The 23,685-nt window shown below is 41.0% G+C and overlaps 1 protein-coding gene across 1 annotated transcript in view; it reads left to right on the top strand.

Annotated features, from left to right (window-relative positions):
• Positions 1-23,685, top strand: part of ERC1 (ELKS/RAB6-interacting/CAST family member 1) — a 284,378-nt gene that overhangs the window by 209,294 nt on the left and 51,399 nt on the right. The window contains 1 exon segment of the mRNA XM_032105148.1: positions 18,127-18,271. Coding sequence (XP_031961039.1) covers positions 18,127-18,271 — 145 coding nt within the window.

Here is a 23,685-nt window from a genome sequence, read left to right as displayed (position 1 = left end):
ACTGTCTCATTCAGATGCGCTTGTTTGAAGTCCCATACATGGCTGGGTGTGTGTCATACACACTCATTTTAAGTTGTTGGATTTTAATTTGTTTTTTCATAATTGGAGAACTGCAGAATATTTGAGGGCTTGGAGTGATTCAACTGCATGGAAAATTAAGGAGAATATGTTAATCTAAACACGGCTTTTGTCTGCGTCCTTTGGGGAGGCAAAGTGTCTGATAGTGTTTCTCATGGTTAAATTGCTCATCAGTCATAAATCACGGTTTTTTGAGGAAGCAATGCACTGTCTGAGATCACGGTCCCCTGCTGCCCATTTGAGACCGTCTTGGAGAGCCTGGGATCTCTTCTCAGCTGCCATTTTATTTCTCCCAACTGCTTTGGTTTATGCCAACACCGCTCCTTGCTCTGAAAGGGTTTAATTGAAACTAAAAATTCTTCTGTAGGTAGCATTCTTCCACTCTTTTCAGCAGTCTCAACTAGAGGAAAAGGAAAAGAAAATGTGTACAGCTAGGCAGCTAATTCAAGACATCAAAAATAGTGAAATGCTAATTTAAACAAAATAATATTGACCAGCTGTATTAATGAAAAACAACCATTAAGTTTAATGTTGTAAAGCTGTTACGGTGTGATAGCCTCCTGGTTTTAAAACATTCTTTTTCCTAGAGAGTTTTTTGGGCCATTACTCTCAGAAGTATTTTCTGTAGGCTGGAATCGTTTATATTTAGTGCGTGTACTTTATTTCTGCTTCTAGAGCTGGCTCTCCTGCTCTATTTTTAAATTAACTACTTCAAACTCTTTTGCAGTGAGGTGTACGAGACCGAAAACGTAAATGACTGACTTTTCTGTGAAGGTGTCTGTTCCAGTCAGGTTGTTATTGCTTTCCTCCCCTCAGAGTGACCTCTGCTGTGAACATGCGCTGGCCTCTGTCACCATCCCGCCGGGGCAGGGGGCTTTCATACCTGCCTGAGCCCCCGTTCCCTTGCAGCCAGACGAGCGGGCGCTGCTCTCCGTGCGGAGCTCAGCGCAGCTCTGCAGCCACATGAAAGGCAGAGGTGTAAATCCCTCGCCAGGGCTGCGGTGGGCTCTGCTCACCACGCTACGCCCAGCTAACGCTTTCATAGGATGTGCTTGTCTGGAGGGCAGGGAAAAAGGGTTCTGTTAGTGTTTGCTGCAGCCTCAGAACATCACCTGGGGCAGCCAGAGAGTTTGGCACTTCACTCAGCTTTTCATGGCATCCCTGGCATGTTGCACAAATGAGCTCTCAGGTCGAGATACCACAAATGGGTGTCTTGATGGAGACAGTTGTGATACAGTTACCTATAAACAGAAGATTATACAGACTACTGCCTTCAAGTGCAGAGGACAGAGGAGATGTCTCTCATTTCTACATTTATTCTACTTAGTCACCTTTATCTTTCCCCTGTCCCTATTGCACCAGTAAGTGAAAAAGCAAGATGTGTGAGAGAAAAAGCCCCTCGTATTTCCTTTTGCTTCCTTACTTTGTTTTGCAGTGAAACCATGGTGATAATTGAATGTTAGCTGTCAGATTTTTTGAAATAGGATTGAGAATGACACATTCTAGACAAAACCTAAAAATCAAAACTTGCTTTTTCACTCCACCCTTGAAGCCACTCTGTGTCACGGTTAAGCACTTTGCTGCAAATGATTAGCCAGAAAATTCTTAAGGATCTGCCAGTGCTAATTTCTGTTTTATCTGGAGATGATTTTGCTAAGAAACTTAAGGTGCTGTCCTGCCACAGTCCCTGAATGTGTTACTATCTTATGGAAATAAGGTCTTGAAGATGAAATGAAAGGTTCTTTGGCCAAACCTACATACTTTCATTTAACGGAAGACTGAGACGGCGTAAAGCATCCCCACAAGTGTGTAGAGTTAAAATTACATTTCTCAGTGTCTGCAAATTCCACTTTACAACCTTAAAATATTTGGAACTTTTTATTAAGTATGATTTTATGTGTCTTTTGAAGTAGATAGATTAAATGCTGAAAGTTTTTTGGGAAATTTCAGTGAATATTTGAAGCCATTTGGAAGGAAGTGAGAGTCTGGTCCCTTAATACAGCTCTTACTATATGAAGGCAGTGGTAATTTTGTGGAAAATTAAAAAAGAGGAAACCATTTGTATTTGCTATAGTGATGAAATGACCTCTGTTTTTTCCTTAATGCCAGCATTCAAAAAACCTGTTCAATTATAAAAAACTGCTGTTTTCTCCTGATGGTAAGATAGCCAGCATAATTAGAATTACTGAAAAAAACAAAGTCAAGAAAGATTTTTTTTTTTTTTCTTTTCAGTTTATTAGGCCACCTGAGGTATTTGCATCCTAAAATGTTGCTTTACTGGTTTGTAACATCCTTCATTATTAATTTGGATCACACTGGACTTGGAACAGAAATGATTTTGTCCGCTCTTAGAAAGGCACTGTGGCATTCTATATTTCCCTTTCCAATATAAGGAACTGCTGATGAAGTAACATGTGTTGGGGGTGGCATGCCACTGTTTCTGTTACCTAAGAACACTGAGGAAGTTGGCTAAAGGGAATTTTGACTCCTTGAAAGTTTAATATATACTGGAATTCTGGTGAAATTCTAGAAGTTATGGAAATGCTAAGTCCTGGAAGTGTTGCAGAATAACAGGCAGAGGGTGGCTAATGTGCTATGAATTGATTAACTGTTACAGTTCATGAGCAGAGTGATGAATAAGCTGATAAAATATTCTGATAACATAAACAATAGTCTTTTAATTAATGCCAGTCAAATTACTTTGTGTAAGGTGTGTAATGTCAAAAAAATATTGTATTGTTCCTTGATTATCTCTAAAGTTTGGTTAAAAAAGCCCCAAACTTGTTTAATACAAGTCACTTTTTGCCTTAAGTATAATTAATCTTCTGTAGAACATTATCACAGAATCATAGGATGGTTTGGGTTGGAAAGGACCTTAAAGATTATCCAGTTCCAAACCTTCCACTAGACCAGGCTTCGTCCTGGTCCCATCCAACCTGGCCTTGAACACTTCCAGGGATGTGGCATCCAAAACTTCTCTGGGCAATCTGTGCCAGTGCATCACCATCCTCACTGTGAACATCTAATCTAATTCCACCCTCTGTCAGTTTAAAGCCATCACCCCTTGTGCAATCGCTCCATGTCCTTGAAAGGAGTCCCTTAATGTTACCTGTTAACGCTGTGTGGACAAGATGCTTAAAGTGAGCATTATCTGTCAGCATTTTCCCTTTACTGTTAAAACTGAACAGTGGCCTTTATTTTTGAGCTTAATAGATTTTCTGCTGGGCTTGATGCTGATAATCATTTGATCAGTGAGCTGGAAGCAAGTCTAAAATGATGGTGCAGGTGATACAGAAAATGATGTAGTGTTCCCTAATGGTGAGAGCAGACGTGGGGCCATTTAAATTGCTTCTTAATGCAAACTCATTTACGCAAAGTTCATATGAACATCAAGCACATAAATCAGAACAATATGGAGTCTACTGTGCACTGTTTGGAAAGAAGTGACTTGGAAAAGATTTAGCCATGTTGTGGAAAAAAGTGTGATCTTGGCAGCAGAAGGACTTTGGCTGCATAAAAATTGGATTAATGAGTATGAATAGAATGAAGATCTTAGTTCTGTTTTATAGGATAATTGATACAGTTGTCACAAGACACTGTATAGTCCTAGTCCTAGATAGAAAATCAAATAATAGTAATATTAAAACACTTTATTCAAGCAGAGACAGTCAAAACAAGGATCATTATCTGAAAACTCAGATGATGATCTCAGTTCAGAAACCAAGAGCAGAAGGGTTGGAAATAGAAAGACGTAAGACTGTGACAGGGAAAATTATTAACTACTGTGACAAACTCACAAGGACAGCAGCCAGTTCCTCATGGCTTTCAGTCACAAGTGGACACCTAAGCCCCATAGAATAAATTACTGGGAGCAACTGGGTATGATGTAAATATTTATTCTGTACAGGAAAGCAGACTGGATAAAATCAGTAAGCCTTAATTCTGCCTACTGTAAGCTCTGAAACAATCCACAAAAGTCAAGGAGATCCTTTAAGTAGCATCATACAAAATAAAACAAGCAGGTGGAAGAAGTTATTTTCCACACAACTGTTTTCACGTGTAGGAAAAGTAATTGTGAAACAAATAGCTTCAGGAGATTCAATCTTGGATAAATCTGATGGGTTTATTGCTACTTTCATCTGTTTTATCAATCCTTTTCTTCTCCTCTTTCCTTATCTAGATTTTTTTTTTTAGTTTGACTGGTTGAATAGCATTCTTAACTTACAGTATTTGATGAATTCTCACCTAAATTTTCCCACAACTTCCTCTGCTCTATAGCTGTTTTCTTATGTTTTTGTCCCCTGAACATCTTTCAGGTGTGTCTGTTTTCCATGAAGCAGCTTCCCAGGGACAAGTTACCTTGTTACGGCTGTAGTTTTAAGATCCAAACGAACTGAAGAGTAAAACTTACCAGGATTTTTTCCACTGTTTACAGTGATTGTACAGAATGACTTACTGTCATCAAAGCTGCAGGAAATTCTTGCCTTTTGCCAATAAATGCTTGAAGGGAAGCTTCCCTTCCCTTTTCTCATTCGTGAATGATGCCTACTGAAAAAAAATATACCCAAGTTTAACTCTGTTTTTGGTGATCCCTTATGGATCTGAAGGAGGCAGAGCAAGTTTTTCTTCTGTCCTGGTTTGTGTGAACATGGGAGACTTCCATTTGAAGAGTGTCCTGTTGCTTCCAACGAGAAGAAGTGCACTTCCACAGCAGAAGTGCAGTCTGCACATGCCTCACCTTCACCTGAGGGACAGCTGGAATACAAGCCAGCCATGACAGGTTGCTCCTCTACAGCCTGGAAGGTCTGTGTGGTTGAAATGGTTAGAGAAGTAAGGTTCCACGGAATATTTAGAGTGGAAAATACCCGCTGCTTTGTTTTGTGGCTTAAAATGAGTTATCTTTTCTTTCTTCTGGAAACGTAACCTGTGGTGTAAGAGCAACATTACTCTTAGCTGAGAGGGAGATTTCTCCGGAGTCTAACAATACCGTCATCTCTGTCACCACCTCAGTTTCTTTGCAGATGCCAAACCCAAAACTCAGATCACAGCCCTTGATCACAGTGAGAACATCCATATTACAGCCTAAATTGCATGTCAGATTCTTCAGTTTGCAAAGAAGAAAAAACCCTTCCAGTGCGAGGTCTGCCTGCACACAGAGAAACCAATGATTTCCCTTTCAATTCCTTAATGTTTTGAGTCAAATTTTCACAGTGCAGAAGAGACCTAAAAGCTAAAACGGAGTGAAAAAACAACATAGGGAGAGTATTTATTTCTTGGGTGGGGAGCTGTGGCTGAAGAATAGGATTGTATCAGTGTGTTGCCTGCATGGTGTTGTCACCACAGTAACGTGCAGCAGAAGGAGGCTTTCTGAAGGTGGTGTTTGGGTTGAAGGCAGCAGGGCCAGCGAGGAGAGGCAGCGGTGGGGCTCCGACCCATTGTTTCTGTAAGCGGCTGCAGGGCTGTCCAGGTGTCCTGATTTAAAGGCTGCTCCTTGAGACAGGAAATTGTATCTTGTTCTGAGGTTTACTGTAATAAAGTACATAGTCCTGGGGGAATGTGCTGCTGGGCCCATGAATCACTTTATGGGCTGGCTGTTCTGACCTCAGCCCTGTGATTTATTCACACCATACCGCAGCAGGAATGGCAAAAATGTAAGCGGTGCATGGTCTTCCCAGCCTCCCCCTTTCCAGCCAGATGGGCCTTTAACTGGGAGGCTGCCATAAATCCATAAAGGCAGGCTTGCTCTCGGCTGGCGCTTCCACTTGTCTTGCCCACTCTGCCGTGTGTCTGCTGAGGAATCCTCTTGCTGCTCAGGTGTTTCCTTCATAGTTCTGTGGCCTTGTAGTTTCTTGTGTGAAAAAATGAAGAATCTCAGAGCAGTCATGGTGCTCCCAGGAGAAATAAGGCATCTCTTAGTGTGCAAGCTTTTGGTAATCCTCTTCTTTCTTTCAGCTAACAATTAACAACAAAAAGAAAGAGACCTGGTTGTTTTCCTCTCCGAATGTCACTGTCTTACAGATGTTACCAGATGTGCTCTTCAGTAAATAGTAGCATTTGCATTTACAGAGGTAGTTAAAGGATGTGCTTTTGGTCGAATCACAGATGACAGGAGTGAAGAGTAGCTCCTGACTCTCAGCCCCACTAAGCCATGTTTCTATTCCAATTGACACTGTTTGTTTACATGTTTTGCATTTAGCAGTTGTTGGTGTTAAAAATCTAGTACTTTCTTTTGGTGCTGGTCTTTTAGTTTTTGAAATATTTTTGAAATATTTTTGTGTGAAGCATCCTGATATTTTCCTGTAAATTCATTAGTCTGTACTCTTCAGAAAATGCTCAGATTTTTAATTGATGTCCAAAATACCTATTTCTTAAGGATAGTTTCAGGATTAAAAGTTGTCTACGTCACACATGTTCACCCTGCCTTGCAGTTATTTCCTGCCCCTACTTTCTTTTTTTTTCCTAAAGTAGATAAAATTTAAGCATCTTAAAATTCAGCAGGATATCTTTTTGCCAGAAATTAACCTTGCCACATATCTTAATAACTAAGTAGATGCCATATAATAATTCTTAACAATTGTACAACCAGTTAAAGGTCAACTTTACCAAAATAAGCAAGATGTTACGTAGAAGAAGATAGGGGAACTTTCATTTATGTATAGTAGATTTTCAGATATATCTATATCTATATATCAGGTTTTCATGAGAGCCAGTTTCTTGTGTGACACAAACTGGTTTAATTCTGTTTCTTCTACTTCATAGCCTTGAAATTAGAGGTTTTAACTTTTTCTGGGATGCGAAGGGTTATATCTGTAAATTTATCTGTGATCATGTTTCTTCAATAAGGCAGTTTTGGGGGGATTTTTGTTTAAACCACAGCGTAAACACACCTTCGGATTTGTTCACTTGAAAAGGTGTTGGTTGCTAGAACGTGCTAAATTGAGGTTTTTCCAATTTCCTCACATATGAATGACTTGCTCTCTCACTTTCTGTGTGTTTCTTAAAGTTCGTGTACTTTGTGTCTCATTACAAATAGGCAATGACAGCTTAGTTTGAGATGGTTGAGCTTCTCTTTATTTCAATAAAACTCTTTAGATCTGTACATGAAAAAAGGCTTTGAATAGAAGTGTTATCATTGTGTTTAGCAGGGGTCTGATAAAGGGTTGTCAAAGGTCTGTTTGCATGGTTTAGATCAGGCTTAACAGTGCTTGTTCTGGAGCAGAGTACACATGCTCAGTCTCTTAAACTTGTTACAGCGTGCAGCTCTGGTTTCATCTCGTGAAGAACAGGCACTGGATAGAGGTAAAACAGAAAGGAAGGTGGTAGGATGCTCCCTTGTTCCTGTAGAACGCCAGTTCCTTCAAACGTCTGGAAAGTTGTCTTCAGAACTCAGCAGAAAATGCTGTAGTGCCCATTCAAACAAATCTTCTGCACTCAGAGACTGCAAGTAGCTACACCTGCTTTCAGACCCGGATCTGAAAAAGGAAATTAAATGAAACCTCTCAGGCCCCTTCTGCTGCAATTACAGAACTAAATATATCCAATTTTTATCCATAGCCCCTGACACCTGCTCCGTTTCTGTCCTCAACCCTTTCAACAACTCCTGCTTGCTTAGAAACACTTTTTTTTGGCACTACTTAAGCAGCAGTCATTGGAGCTACCAGGAGCAGAAGGCAAAGTGATGCCTCAGTGTTTCATGAAACTGCTTCCAGCCTCTTTTTCCCCTGATGCTGCTATTCCTGTCCTTATCCAGACACTTGGCATTTCTTATTCTCCTTTTTTAATCCCTCTCCTGGGCAGCAGCAGCAACCAGAGAAGACTGAAATACAGGTAATTAGGGTTAGGATGGAATAGAGATCAGCATTAGTGCTGCTGTTGTTACTACCACCAAAGCCCTAAGACATCCTTTGCACATTTAATATAAAAAGGTCTGTCCTTGAAGAAAATACTTTTGTTAAGAAATCAGACAACGTGGTCCTGGAAGAGAAGCTTGAACAAATGCACAAAAGAACCCTCAGAGGAGTAGGAAGTTAGGTGAGACACATCCAGGTTGGTAGTCAGATAGACAATAAATAAATAATGAAAGCAGTTCATAGCTCTGACAAGAAAATCTGTTGAAATGGTACACGTGGAAGCAAATTGAGATGTTTGTAAAAGAACAACAAGATGAAGTAACTCAACACATCTGGTATGTAACATGAAACTGGATGTCACAGGGATAATAGCAATTAATGGGAAATAGAGTAATATTCAGAGCTGGAATGTGGGTACAGGTTGTTCGGGAAAGCTAAAAATGAAAGTAATGGTGTTGTATATTAATTATACTGGAGGTTCTGAGGAAATAAAAAAGAGATAGTATAATTAAAGCATTACTTTGAGTCAAAATAATGTAAGGATCATAAAAGGAGTTATACAAAGAGAGGGGATGGTATCCTGCTATGGATTCTAGGGTTGTATTGTGCTGTGTTAAATGTAAGTAATAATGGAGAAATGTGGTTTTGTGGGAGATACATGTTTATTGGATAAAAATCAGAGAAACTGCCAGGCTTGTTAATTTAATAATCACTAGATCACCAAGATGTAATGGTGTGAGACTTCAAGATTGTAGTATCAAGATTGTAGAAGAAATCATCACCAGAACTGACTTCAGCTGTAATGATCAAAATTGATAAAACTTATATTTAAATAAAAAACTATGCTAGAAGAGTGAAGATTTCAATTTCAAAGTAAGAAACTGGAAAATGGAGACTACTATGTAGCAAGTTAATTGGACAGAAGAACTCAGGAGATTCATGTAGAGGAAGCAGGGCATTTATTTAAATCAAAAACCCAAAACTATAAGGTCTTTTCACCCCCAGCAAAAGGGGGAAAGTTTAAGAAAGTTACAAAGCTGTGTATCTGTATCCAAAAGGGAATTGGCAGCAGCCTTAGAAATTGGTCAAGAGAAGGAGACATTTAGAGGAAGCAGAAATTGTAGGAATAAAGTGACAATTGTGAAAACTCCTGCTGAAAGAGACCTCCCAAAAGAAATAAAAATAAATAATAAATATTCTGTAGCCACTGCTACAAAAAGATGAGGAAAAGAAGTGGAACCACAATGCACTGAGAATAGGGATAGTGTGAATATGGTCCCAAAAGAAAATTAATGCCTTTGCCTTGGTTTCTGAGCTGATAAAATACAGAGGAATGATCACCTGTCGGAATGGGTATGGAAACGAGACAGATGCAGAAGTGAGATAAATTACACTAACCAGAAATAACATGGTAGTCATTTAGCAAGGAGATAGATGCTCTATTAGTTTGATTTGAGTATAAAGACCGGATCTTTTTCTTAAAACATCTGTGTTGTAAATCATGACTAGAGCTTTTCACATGGTCAGAAGCCACAGTAAGATTGCAGTATTGCTGTCAAAGTTTGACTGATAAAGCTGAAATTTCTTTCTACTGTCTTTCAACCCAGGCCAGATTCACAAAGTCATCAAGACAATTGTTTTCACTCTAGTAATTGTGGTTGTTTGATATGTTATAATCAGTGTGAATGCCGTGATTCATCTTCCATTCTTACGTTTTGGCAGTGCTGGCTGTGGCAGCGAAGGGTTTGACACTGTCACAGCGCCATGGAGAGAGCTGCAGTTCCTCCAGGGATGAGGAACCTGCGGTCACATTTGGGCTCCTTGTGTTTATTCAGGGCTGGGCTTTTACTGGCTCGCCAGGCTGCAGGGACAAACAGCCAGTGGTGCCGACACCAGGGCAGGGGCAGGAACCTGAAAATGGGAGGGCAGAACCACCTCTTTCCACAAGAGCCTGTCTTGTGTCAGCTTAAGCCGATTGTGAAACCACATGCTAAGCTAAAGCTCAACCTGTGCTTGACCGTGTCCCAGGAAAAGAAATTTGAGCTGCCTTTCTTACAAGGTCAGTTTTCAAAATCTGGTGGATGAATTCTGATGGCCTGTATTGCCTGGATGAAAAATATGCCTTGAGTTTAGGCTCTGTCTGCACTGCTGTTAAAGGGCAGATGAAGAAAGAATGCCCGTTTCAGGACTTCCTGCTCAGAAAAGCCAGCCCTGGGGAACTCAAGAGCCTTGTAAGTACTGCTGTCTCTCATCCAGCTTCTGCTCTGAAGGCTGCTAAAGCAACAAAGGTCGTCTTTAAAAAAATTCTACCCTTTACAGGGACAGATCTCCCATAGAATCAGGTGCCAGGATTGAAAGTTCCTTCTAAAATGTGCCATCTCGGGGAACTTCCACTCTTCACAGGCACCTAGGTAAGGCTCATGGACTATCAGTTTGGCAGCTGTGATATGCAGCAGCCAGTTTTTCACTGGAGCTATTCATCAACAAAAATAGTTCAGGAAATCAGTAGTGGGCTTGAAAGTTCTCTGTGAAAGTGTTAGATTTTTTTTCCATGTATGCTGGCAGACACAGTCTAGGGCTGTACTGCAATGCTGAGTGCTCAGAGCTGAGAGATGAGCAGGACTAGGAACTGCAAATTTTTGCCTCTGGTGCTAAAGTGATACAAGTAAGATGGAAAGCTTAAGTACAAGAAGGGCTAAAACATTGATGGGAAAGGTAATATAAAATATTTATAGGATTACTTGTGACTTTGTCAAATATGTTGAGGGAAAGGACTTTGAAAAGCTTTGCTTATCAATCCTAGTAAGGAGCTCTGGTATTCTAGACAATTGGGATGTTAGAGAAAATGTGTGCAGGAAAGTCTAAATCTATTATCAGTATCTTTTGTTTAAACAAGGACAGTACAAGTGGTAATCCTTCCTGTGTCATGGAATTCACATTGATTATTATCACACCATTCTTATAATGGAAAATTAAAAGGACATCACTTTTGTGACCACACAACTGTATTCACAAAGAGTTTCTATTTTTACCTTGTTTTCTAGTTGTGGTCACATGTGTGCAGACATTGAAGAGACCAGTGGAAAGGTGTGCATTCAGAAAGCTTCAATTTGCTGACGAAAAAAATCTCTGGTTTTCATCTCATTTGGTTTGCTTGAATTCTCAATTTCTGTTTTGGTAGCTGAAAGAGCATAGACCAGAGATGAGAAAGGCTGCTGATGTGCCAGCCAGGCAAAGGTGATGTGCTGATTCAGGAAACAAGTACTGGAATGGAAGGAGTGTGTATTATCCCTTTTGACTGAAGGTTTAAGGCTGTGTTTTGGAAATTAATTTGCAGCCTGAGGTTTGATTATTCCCAGCTGTAATTAAAAAAAGTAGGTAGTACCTATTGCCAAGTTAAATTTTTTCCCACTCTCTTGCAGTAAGAGGTTGCTACTGTTTCTTTTGGATAAAAGTTTGCTCACTTTGGGATACTTTGAGCTGCATCTTAAATGCTGCAGAAATTATAGCCAGTGCAGAATTTGGCACCTTGCATATTAAGTGAGTTACTCGTCTGTTAGCATCATGAAATGTCATTCACTGGTATAACTGCCTTTTTCAAGGTTACTTTTAAGAACCAAATCCTGATACCCAGAGCTCTGCAAGGACTGTCTCCTCCCTGTGAGGTACTGCAAGTCAGAGTTTCTTAATTTTCTGAAGATATTCTATAGCCAGCAAAAAAAAAAAAAAAAAAGGAAAGAATGTGGAGTTCAGAACTACTGGAACTACTGCTGCAGTGGTAGACACGGTTTCTGATGAAAAGGACGATGTTGGTGCCAGGGGATCTGCCCGTTGAATCCGCGGTTTGGTGTGTTGTACTCCTAATTACTTTTTAAGAGTTTATTGAGTGTGACCCACCCAAACCCTGTCATTCTGCTAAACTCATGAAATTACTGAATGCCATGTCCCAATGCTTTTATGTTCTAAGCTGTTGGCTGTCCATCTGTCTCTCATAACACTGCAGTACTGCATCTGAATCTCTCTGCTTGCTTGTTCTTTCTGTTGTTGTCACATCATGGGCGGGGTTTTAATTCGTATGCAAATAATACAGTTCTTACTGTAATGGTGATTCACCAGGAAAAGTCTGACAAACGTCTCTGATAGGAAAGCATTAAAAGCTTTTATCAGCATTTTCTGTAGGCTTTGAATAAATGCAGTGGACAAAAATCAAACAACTGAAACAAGGACTGTCCGAGTGGCACCTCTGTCATTCTGTGGTGATTGATGGCCTTACCATGAGTAAACAGTTACTGACACAGGAGAATCTTTCCTTGTGTACTAAAGGCACAGCAGCCATAATTACAGCTCATCTTAAAATGCCAGGTTGAAAACGCTGGCAGCTTAATCATCCCTCACTGAAGCACAACAGTCTCTGTTGAAGGAACTGACCGGGTTGCTGTGAGCTTGTAGCTACCCGAGCTCTTCAAATTTGTGTCAGACTTTGAAATGCTTTAGTTTAATGCCAGTCAGAATGAAAACAGATTTGATCTCTATAATGCAGCCAGGACTGATGGAATTATCCCAGGTCCTCCAGGATGTTAAAATCAAAGCTGCTGCTGCTATCAATATTGCTTTCATATTATCTCATACTTCAGATGGGAAGAAATTTCATAATTTGAAATAAAATTTTATAGAACAATATATTTATAACATTTCTATATGGAGTAAGTGTTCTCCCTGACATATGTAAACATATTCTTTTAATGAATATGTATAGTTTTCGTGTTTTGAAGCATAATTTATTCAGCACTGTTTACAGCCTGTTATTCTTTCTAATTATACAGCTGATAAATATTCCAGTGCTATGACCCTGGGAACAGTACTGCAAAGTACAAAGCTGCTTTTTAAAGTTCCCCTCCTCTTGTGTTTTACCAAAAGGATTCTTCTCCTTTACTAGGGAAGGGCTGTGAAGGAATTATGTAGTCTTCTGAAACCAAGAGCCATAGAAACCCATTTGAAGACAGCTCGATTCTATTAGTATTAGTAATTAGTGGTAGTGTAATAGTACACTGTTGCCCAGTTATCTTCCCCAAAGCAGACATTTCTATTCAAGAGCTGAAGGAGACATGCATTTGCATGCTAATTTTTGGTTTGTGTTGTCAAACCTCTGTGCTCTACTGACCTGTGTAACTATCCTGTAGTCATCTATTTTAAAAAGCCAAGCCCATCTTTCTTTGCATTATTTTTTGAAGACTGCAAACACAGTAAATAATGTTGATATTGATCTTGAGATTAAAACCACCATTGTCTCTTAAGAATTAAACCTACCAGTCTTGATACCACTTCAGTCTGTATTGATCATGATCCACATTTAGTGAAAGGCTTCAGCGTAAGTAGAAGGAAAAAAGATATCTCCATTTTTTTGTCCAATTTGGAGTAAATCTTGAACCTGTTTTCAGTAGATTTTTTTACACTGTTGCCATTTCAGGTTTCCTTTGGTCTGTTTCAGAGTCTGCTTACCTCTTGTGAGCTGCTGTGCAGCTCAGTTCAGGCTGCAGAACCTGCTCAAATGGAGAGATAAATAGGCAGTTTTCCCCTGCTGAGTTGATGTTGGCACAGCTACACTAGTACCAGCATCTGAAATACCTGAATTAGCTTAAGTGAGCTGTGTCTGTTCAATGACTCTGGCCCGAGCCAGCAGTTTAAAAGATCAGCAGCCTTGGGTTGTACATCATGTTTTGCCTACTTATGAGAACATTTCAGGACCTCCAGTGTTGTGAACTGAGGAGAAGCAGTTTGCTGAAGAAGCTGAGCACTCCTGTGGATGGGTTTGTTCCTGTGCTCTAGGACTGACTGCAGCTCTCCTGTGGATGGGTTTGTTCGTGTGCTCTAGGACTGACTGCAGCACTCCTGTGGATGGGTTTGTTCGTGTGCTCTAGGACTGACTGCAGCTCTCCTGTGGATGGGTTTATTCCTGTGCTCTAGGACTGACTGCAGCTCTCCTGTGGATGGGTTTATTCCTGTGCTCTAGGACTGACTGCAGCTCTCCTGTGGATGGGTTTATTCCTGTGCTCTAGGACTGACTGCAGCTCTCCTGTGGATGGGTTTATTCCTGTGCTCTAGGACTGACTGCAGCACTCCTGTGGATGGGTTTGTTCCTGTGCTCTAGGACTGACTGCAGCTCTCCTGTGGATGGGTTTGTTCGTGTGCTCTAGGACTGACTGCAGCTCTCCTGTGGATGGGTTTATTCCTGTGCTCTAGGACTGACTGCAGCACTCCTGTGGATGGGTTTGTTCGTGTGCTCTAGGACTGACTGCAGCACTCCTGTGGATGGGTTTGTTCGTGTGCTCTAGGACTGACTGCAGCACTCCTGTGGATGGGTTTGTTCGTGTGCTCTAGGACTGACTGCAGCTCTCCTGTGGATGGGTTTGTTCCTGTGCTCTAGGACTGACTGCAGCACTCCTGTGGATGGGTTTGTTCGTGTGCTCTAGGACTGACTGCAGCTCTCCTGTGGATGGGTTTATTCCTGTGCTCTAGGACTGACTGCAGCTCTCCTGTGGATGGGTTTATTCCTGTGCTCTAGGACTGACTGCAGCTCTCCTGTGGATGGGTTTGTTCGTGTGCTCTAGGACTGACTGCAGCTCTCCTGTGGATGGGTTTGTTCGTGTGCTCTAGGACTGACTGCAGCTCTCCTGTGGATGGGTTTATTCCTGTGCTCTAGGACTGACTGCAGCTCTCCTGTGGATGGGTTTGTTCCTGTGCTCTAGGACTGACTGCAGCTCTCCTGTGGATGGGTTTGTTCCTGTGCTCTAGGACTGACTGCAGCTCTCCTGTGGATGGGTTTGTTCGTGTGCTCTAGGACTGACTGCAGCTCTCCTGTGGATGGGTTTATTCCTGTGCTCTAGGACTGACTGCAGCACTCCTGTGGATGGGTTTGTTCGTGTGCTCTAGGACTGACTGCAGCTCTCCTGTGGATGGGTTTGTTCCTGTGCTCTAGGACTGACTGCAGCTCTCCTGTGGATGGGTTTGTTCCTGTGCTCTAGGACTGACTGCAGCTCTCCTGTGGATGGGTTTGTTCCTGTGCTCTAGGACTGACTGCAGCTCTCCTGTGGATGGGTTTGTTCCTGTGCTCTAGGACTGACTGCAGCTCTCCTGTGGATGGGTTTGTTCCTGTGCTCTAGGACTGACTGCAGCTCTCCTGTGGATGGGTTTGTTCCTGTGCTCTAGGACTGACTGCAGCTCTCCTGTGGATGGGTTTGTTCGTGTGCTCTAGGACTGACTGCAGCTCTCCTGTGGATGGGTTTGTTCGTGTGCTCTAGGACTGACTGCAGCTCTCCTGTGGATGGGTTTATTCCTGTGCTCTAGGACTGACTGCAGCTCTCCTGTGGATGGGTTTATTCCTGTGCTCTAGGACTGACTGCAGCTCTCCTGTGGATGGGTTTGTTCCTGTGCTCTAGGACTGACTGCAGCACTCCTGTGGATGGGTTTGTTCGTGTGCTCTAGGACTGACTGCAGCACTCCTGTGGATGGGTTTGTTCGTGTGCTCTAGGACTGACTGCAGCTCTCCTGTGGATGGGTTTGTTCGTGTGCTCTAGGACTGACTGCAGCACTCCTGTGGATGGGTTTGTTCGTGTGCTACTACCGCCATTCGCACGGCAGCCCCTCTTCTCCTTCTTGCCACATCACCTGTCTTACAGCATGTTCCTCTGGCTTCCCTGGGGATAAAGCTTTCAAGAAGGGAAATAAGTTGCTTTTGTACTGCCCTTCAATCAGAAACCTTGTCTTTTGCGTGGTGGTATGTCCTTTTTATGGTCTTAGAATCATGTGGCAGTTGCAAGGTCTGCTGAGAACAACTTGCCATTACAGACATGTCCCTTCCAGCAGAGCTGACAGTGACACCTGCCCTTCTCCCACATGGAGCAGTGTACATTTAGCTTGCAGAAGTAAAAAATGCAGCTGCAATGCACTTATCACATCACAGGGCATTTTTCTTACTTTTGTTCAAACTTAACCTTGTTTCAGTTCCAAAAAACAGTCAGCAAACCACAATGGCTTTCACCCCGCTTCTTGACCAGCACTCTCGCCTCACAGCACAGCACTGAAGTTTTAGCCCGCAGGATGTTCTTTTCTAAGGCATGGTGGCAAAGATTTTTCAGGAAAAAAAAAAAGGAACGGACTGCTATCCATATCTCATTTTCCTGGCCTTGGGGTTTTCACTTAAGAAGTAGAGATGGGCAGCAAAGGATTTGATTGCAGAAGGTATATGGCTTACATGCTATTCGAGGCACCTCCAATTTCCATACCAGAGTAATGGCTCTATAGATAGAGTTACGGAGATATTCTTGGCTCTGCTCCTGAATCATCAGCGAGGATTGTGGGCTTACTATTAAAAGAATAAGTGTTTCTTTATAATCAAAACAGATTACTCTAAAGAAAGTGAAAATGACCAGAGCTACAAGCCAGCCTGTCTTTCCCAGGATACTGATAGCTGGAAAAAAGCAGAGGTCATGGATCATGTTCTGTCACTTCACCCTGTTGGTATTTTTCATGTTTCAGGCAGACCTCCAAAATTGGATACTTTTCCATGAAGCAAAAGCAGCAGAAACAAAATGGCAATAATAACACGCTCATTATCGATCGTTCCTACACCTACAGTCTTGACACTACAGCTAGGAATCTGATGTGCACCTTTTCCTTTCTTCTACTCTTTGCCTCCATTAAGTCACCAGAATATTTGTATTTCTTCATAGCACAAACGTATTGAGAATGTTTTATGATAATCCTAAAGTATCTAAAAAAATTTGCTTTACTTCATGGTATTACATTTTGAAAGGGAGGCAATAATGTTTTTCTAGATATGATCTAGGCAGAATTCAAGTACTCTCTACAGTGGATCTGTGTTATTTTTTATATGCTGGTAGTTCTTTTAAAGCAAGCTAACTCTCTTGGACTGTACAAGAAACACCTGTGTAAACCCAGAGAGAAATTTCACCCACAGAAAATCCACTGTGTAAGTCCACTCTCCTGTCAGATGGTGAACAATTTTGTCTGTTGAAACACACCTTTTCCTCTTGAAATACATGATTCTTTGACATTTTTTGATACAGTGGTTTCAGTTGTTATTATTCCTGATAATAAACTTCTTTATATTGATTGCTGCAGCAAAACTTCTAAGTGCATTTGCAACTTTATTTTTAGATGAAATGTAGATAAGAAATGTGTAGTATTTGGTTTGTCGTTCATCATCACTCTTGCATGATGCCATCTTTCACACCACCACACGTGTTTAGGATCTCATTTTATTCCTTCTTTGCAAGGTGAGGAGAGGTGAGACAAGCCAACGCTATTGCGCAATAGGGCCAAGGTTTTCTTTTAATTCCTGTTGCACATCACCAGCTAAAAGGACAGAAATAGTTGTTTTCCCTAACACAGACCAAATGAAGACTTCAACTTCATTTGAGAACTGCTGTTTTATGATCTGGGTGATTACCTTTGTCTCCTTTCTTCCCCGTATGTATAAAATGTTTCTGAATTCTATTTGTAAGAGTTTCCTGCTGCTGGGAAAGAGTATGGCAGGCTTGGTTTTCTGTAGCTAGCTGTTACAGCCTTTGGGCCTCAAAATCTTGCTACACACCTCAAGAATGTTGCTGTATATTGGTTACTCACTAGGAAAGTCAAAGAGTAGCTGAAGCATCTTTGAAGGCATTGAACATCTGTCATGTAGCACAAATGGTGTCTCTGTCACCATTCCCTTGAGTGCTTTCAGTAAAATTGTCTCGTTCCACCTTTCTAAACTTAATGAACAGGCAGTTTAACCTAACAAGATGTAACACAGGTCTTGTGATTAGTCCAGTATCTGTGCTTATATTCTCATAATCTGTTCTGGAAATGTTTAGAGCATAATAAAGGATGAAAATGTTCAGCCAGAGTAATAATAAATGGTAGTTATTAAAAACTGAGAAGGTGAGTGCAGAAGAAGAACATAATGTGTTTTTCTTATCCTGTAAGGTGCAATTTGGTATCAGCACAGTTGTTTAGGGGGAGGTGTGTGGGTCTTGACTTCCTGTTCCACTAACAGACATATAGCCCAGACAAAAATATTTATTACTGCTTTTCAGAGTTGCACACTGGTACAGCATTTATGGTATCTTCAAATCTTTGTAGAGGAGCCCTTTAAGTTTTGCAGGCTAATAATGTAATTTGTTTGGGGTTTTTTCAGACAAGAAGCCCTTCTTGCTGCCATTAGTGAAAAAGATGCCAATATTGCTCTGCTAGAGCTTTCATCCTCTAAGAAGAAGACTCAGGATGAAGTGGCTGCACTGAAACGAGAGAAGGACCGTCTTGTGCAACAGCTCAAGCAGCAGGTAGGTACAGGAGGGCTAGGAAAAAATCCAGTTAATAATCTGGTGTGGGATTATTATCTTGATCTATGGGGCTAATAATGTGTAATCGTGTCGTATGTTAGGACAGAAAGTGCATAAATAACAATTTTAAACTAGCTGCTGGACTCAGCATTGAGGGAAGTGTCTTTGTGGCACTGCCTGAGTAGTAAGTGTGTGGCAGAATGTATAGGAAATTGTGAACAAAGAGGATGTTGGTTATTATCCTTTACAGGCACAAACAGTCACAGATTCAGGGAAAAGTAGTGATACTTCTCTTGGGGGTTTGTATTTGCTTTGTTGGGGAAGAAGCATATTTGGAAGAAACTTCTCCTAGCTGCACAGCTCAAATATGAATGTTACACCACACAGTCTCTCCTGTGGTTTCTGATTGCAGCAGGAGCACCACATGGGAATGCCAGCTTCTAGAGTAGACTTTGGGAGGTCTCACGCTTGTGAGGGAATTGGTGCCTTCCTATTTCTGGCCTCTCCCATTTCTAAGATCTTTCTGTGTTGGCATAACAATTAGAAGAAGCGTGTTACTGTTGAAGCATTTAATATTATGGTTCAGTACTGAATGCAATGGGAAAAGTACATTGCCAGTAAAACACAGGGGGAGCAAAAGGCATCCCTGGCAATAAGAGATTTAGGATCTGAAAAAAATCTGTGTAGGTTTTTCACTTCAGCACTTCTGGTGGGTTTTCCTGAGTTATACCCTTGCCACGTTCCTTGTAATAGCACATATGCTGCTGCCAATCCAGTATCAACTTCTTCAGTACCACCATTTCCATCTTCATAAAGTTTTATGGGCAACATTTCATCTGTCAACCAGATGATTTCTGTTGCTGTCAAAGAACATAAGACAAAAACAGGTCAGCATTGTGATTAGGGATTTCTGTGCTTCTTCCTTAGGAAACACAAGTAGGTTATTGGCCATGTTGTTTAAGATAACAATTATTTACAGTTTAATTTAATAACAGTACTTCGGGGGTTTTTTGTGCCAGCTTCAGAATGAACAAGAAGTATAGCTTACAGTCTTGTATTATTTACTTTTGAGCAATAGTTGTAATTACTGTCACTGGTCAGCCAGGTGATCTACTAAAACAGGAGTCAGAAGTGGTCACAGCAATGTCAAGTACTTGTTTTTTTCATGTAATTGTTGATGCAGCAGCTGTAATATATGGTACCGCTCATTCCAAGAGAAATTAACAGTTAACTTCATTCTTATGTCTTGGCCTAAGCTTGAATTCTGGTGCTTTCATGCCTCTTGCCCTTCCCAATTTCCTTCTGATTGTCTTTTGTGAGTAGATGGAACAATCTGTAGTGTTTTGGGGTGAGTTTTTTCTGCTGAAAATTTATGTATATTTAATTAATGTATTAACATTGTGCTTATCTGTAATGACATAGGTTTCAGTTAAGAAATTTTTTTTAACATTGTTGTAGTTCCTATCCTTATCTTTCAGTGCTGGTAAGCCTTACAGTATCATAAACTCTTTCTAAAAAGACATGGCCATTTCCCTTAAGGATGTGAGTTCTACGTGCTTTTCTGTGTATGTGTGGGATACTTAATTTCCCAAATAAACAAGAATTGCAAAGGAGATTAATTTGAAATTGTTCTTGGTATGAAGTGAGACCAGTTATGATCTGAGGTTGGAGCAATAGTCCTTTTTCAAATATTTCATTCTTCAAATAATGCCTTTGAAGATTCTGGTTCCAAAACTGCCATTAGCTGTAAAGACTTGTCACTGTTTAAGATTGTTTAAGATTTTAATCTTAAAATTAAGAGAGCAGAAAGTAATCTCCTCAACACGTCTGTGCTATGAGTAATATAAATAAAAGCTACATGTGTAGTATAAAATCACAGGTATTCTCCAGTACATCCACAATCCCCAAGGCAGAATGAACATTTACATATAAACAATCTAAACTATATTTAAAACATACCTGAGAAATATTTATGTGAACAACAGAGATTTGACACATCCTCCCTAAATTCTATCCTATGTTTTAAGGATGTGTCATCTTTTATCCTTTTTTTGCGTGCAGCTTTCAACACACTGATAGAAAAACTCCTCATTGCTTATTATAGGATGGTATTACTCACCACCTCTGTAAGTTTCAGGGAATCTAAAATTCCATTTCCTTTTTCAGTGCCAGTAGTTCTGATAGGTACTTTTTCTGAATAAATTCAAATCACACCAACTTTGACAGCTCCAGAAACAGGAGATGGGTCAGAAGAGATGGCTGTGAGATTTTACAGGATCCTCATTACCGATGTAGTCAAGGGGAGTCTCATTTTTCTACATGCTTTGCAAATATTCTGTGTACTTGGCCCTTACACTCCTCTTCAGTTGTTACAAGTCACCAGCCTCATATTTTCCAACAAAACAGCTATGCTGCTTCCTCAGTTTAAGCCTTCTCTACATGGACTCTTTTCTGCATCTTGGGAACAAGGGTCCATCTGTGTTTGCCAGCTCCACAGAACCATGTCACCTTTCAGGAACTTCCTAAGAGTTTAGCTGTAATTCTTAAATTTACAGTAGAAATTGTGAATGAAAAATCTTTCAGACTTGCACATGTATTGAGCACAGCTGTTCAAGAAAGGCAAGTGATGCCACAAATCATGATATTCTGGAAGGCTTTGAAAAGCAGTTCTGGAACCCAAAAAGGTTGTTCAACCCTTCAGATTCAGAGCTGGGATCCTGACCTCAGTCATTTGTGTTTCAGAGCTGCTGAGCTCTCTGATAAGTATTTGGTGTTTCAGTCCATCCCATTCCTAGGAAATGCTTAGGCTTTGTGGTGGGAAAGCAGCTCTTTCAGTTGGTGGTCAGACACAGCTGAGTAAAAGATTCCCATTTCCACGTACGTAGGACACACACGGAAATGGTGAGCAATATGGGAAGAGGGTGGTTTGTGGGAAGGGTTGTGCATGCTGTGGTACCAGCATTGCTGCATCTTACTGCCAGCTGGGAAGAGCTTCTCACCGAGTGCTTTAGGAAAGCAGTTTCCTGACTATGCTGCAATAGTGAGTGTGAATGGATCCAAGCATGCAGAACAGGATTTGGATTATGTCTTTTCATTGCTGGTTACCACTGGCTGACTTGCTGTTAATTGGCCTTTTTTAGAGTGTAGAAAAATACAACGCTCTCACAAAACAAAAACTTCTTCCGACAGTTTCCTGTGATTTTTATTTATTTAAAAATATCTGTCAGACACATAGATTGATCAAGAGAAGGTTATCCAGAATCTGGAGGGCTCTGCTGTCATTCCTTGTGCTAACTCTCTCCTTTCCCAACGCTGTCACGTTCCTGGTCACTCACACGGGAAGAGCACTGCTGCTCAAGAGAAGGAAGGAGTCCAGCCAAACACATTTTGGTTCTTTAATTTCTCTAAGTGTGTGCATTAAAGTTTGGATGAAGAGAAGCATTTTGGAAAGAGGATATGGCATCAATGTTGTTTTAATTTAGAGTTTCTAGGCTCCAAATTGCAGGAATGTGCCTCAATATAGAGCCCATTTCCTAATGAGGCGCTCAGCATTGACCAGGCTCTCCAGTAAATGGAGCTGCCTGTTTCATATTGGTTGTCAGTTTGTATGAGGGATTTCCTCTATCATCAGACAGGCAGGGCGATTGCAGGGCGAGGGTCACCGGCTAATGTGGTCCCAGTTTACTTCCTCCCAGGGCACTTGGTCTCCGTGGGTAGTTCATGGAGAAGCAGTGGTTGGGAGGCTGCTGCACTGGAGGGGGCCGGGATGATGCAAGAGCAGAGAGCTGGAGGTTGTGTAACCAAGTCCAGATGTGGTGCGGCGAGCGCCAGCGCCCCCGGGGACGCCTGGAGAGGGCCCCGGCGTGTGTCACACCGGGCTAACAGGGACCCGAGGAGCTTTGGGCTGCTTTGTGCCAGCACAGCCACTGCTCAGCTGTCAGGATAGAGCCTGTTTGCCTTTTATCCCTTCCCTCATCCAGCTAAGTTTTAATATCGGGTTCTATTTATTGTAACAGAGCAAAGCACTACTCCACAGTTCTGAGTGGTAAAGGGAAGGCATATCTGAACAGGATGAGGTTTTCCTGGCTGTGGGCTTTCAGTCTTAAACACCTGGGTATTGCTGCTGGGAGCTGTTTGTAGCAAAGACTGTCATTTTCTGTATTTGTACAGTGTGTAGCACAGTGGGTGCCTGACTTGACCAGCATCTCTGTCACTGCCATGCCATAAATGTGAAGTAATAGTGTTAAAATTTTTAGGAGGCTCTGAACAGTATTAGTGTTTTCTGACAGCTTGGAGTATTATTCAAATTAATTGCTTGTAAATCACCATATTCACTTGTATTATTATGTAATGTTTCATAATCATCATTATAGTGGAGGTTACCAGGAACTAGCTTGACTCAGTGTTATTGATGACAGGATCTCAAAATTTTCATTTGAAGTCGTGTGACTTCAGGTTAGATTGATACTACGTATGTTTTGTTATGCTGCCTATGCCTAAATAAAAGTTATTTTCAGATCAGTTCCTCAGTCTTTCAAGAACATGTTGAGTTTTCATTCTATATTTCAACACACTCAGAGAACCACCCAGCTTAAGCTTTCTCCATGTATTTCATAAACATGCATTTTCTTTTGTCATGCAAACTGGTAATGACAAATAATGAATAGTATGGCCTCAGGAGAGAGCTCTCTGCAACCTGGTTGATTCATCCAGTTACACCCGTAATCTGTTCTTAAAGACTTCTAGTGAAGGAGACCTTCAGTCCTGGGAAGTCTTTTTTTATGGCTTATCTGTCTTTATCATTATTTGGAATCTATACTGTCCTTTACTGCAATTTAAGATCATTACTATTTTTTTCTATCTATTAGGGGGATAGAAAAAAAAATTTACTGCCTTTCATGTTCTTGCCATAGACACTCTTGCTGTTCACTTAGTGAAAAGAGCTCCTTCCTATTTTAATAAAGGGAGATAAGAAGCCCCATGCTATTGTAAGTGTGGGTTTTGTAGTCAGCCTGCTTGCCATTCAGAGGAATCTTTAATACCTGTTGTTCCATTCTGCTTCTATATCCCCATCAAGATTGTGCCTTCCTCTGTAGGCCAGCATGAATTTGAGGGGCTGTTATTTAACATTCCCACAAATGGAGAGGAATTATTTGGCAATAACTCATAATTGGTCAAATAACTAATAATTAACTGGTAATAATAGTATTTATGCAATATATAATATACATTTCATCTAAGCAAGCAAGTACCAAAGCTGTTTTCTCTGTGCTACTTTGTGCCTCTTCCCTGTAAGATTTTGACTGGCTCTCTTTATGAGGCCAAGTTACTGCAAAGACTGGTTTCCCAAGTAAATGTGGTTCATGGGATCATGAGAAAAAGGAAAGAATTGTAGATTCCAGAGTAGCTTCTCA

This window comes from Corvus moneduloides, chromosome 4 (assembly GCF_009650955.1).
Source record: "Corvus moneduloides isolate bCorMon1 chromosome 4, bCorMon1.pri, whole genome shotgun sequence".
Classification (NCBI taxonomy): domain Eukaryota; kingdom Metazoa; phylum Chordata; class Aves; order Passeriformes; family Corvidae; genus Corvus; species Corvus moneduloides.
This window is presented reverse-complemented; position numbering and strand designations above follow the sequence as displayed.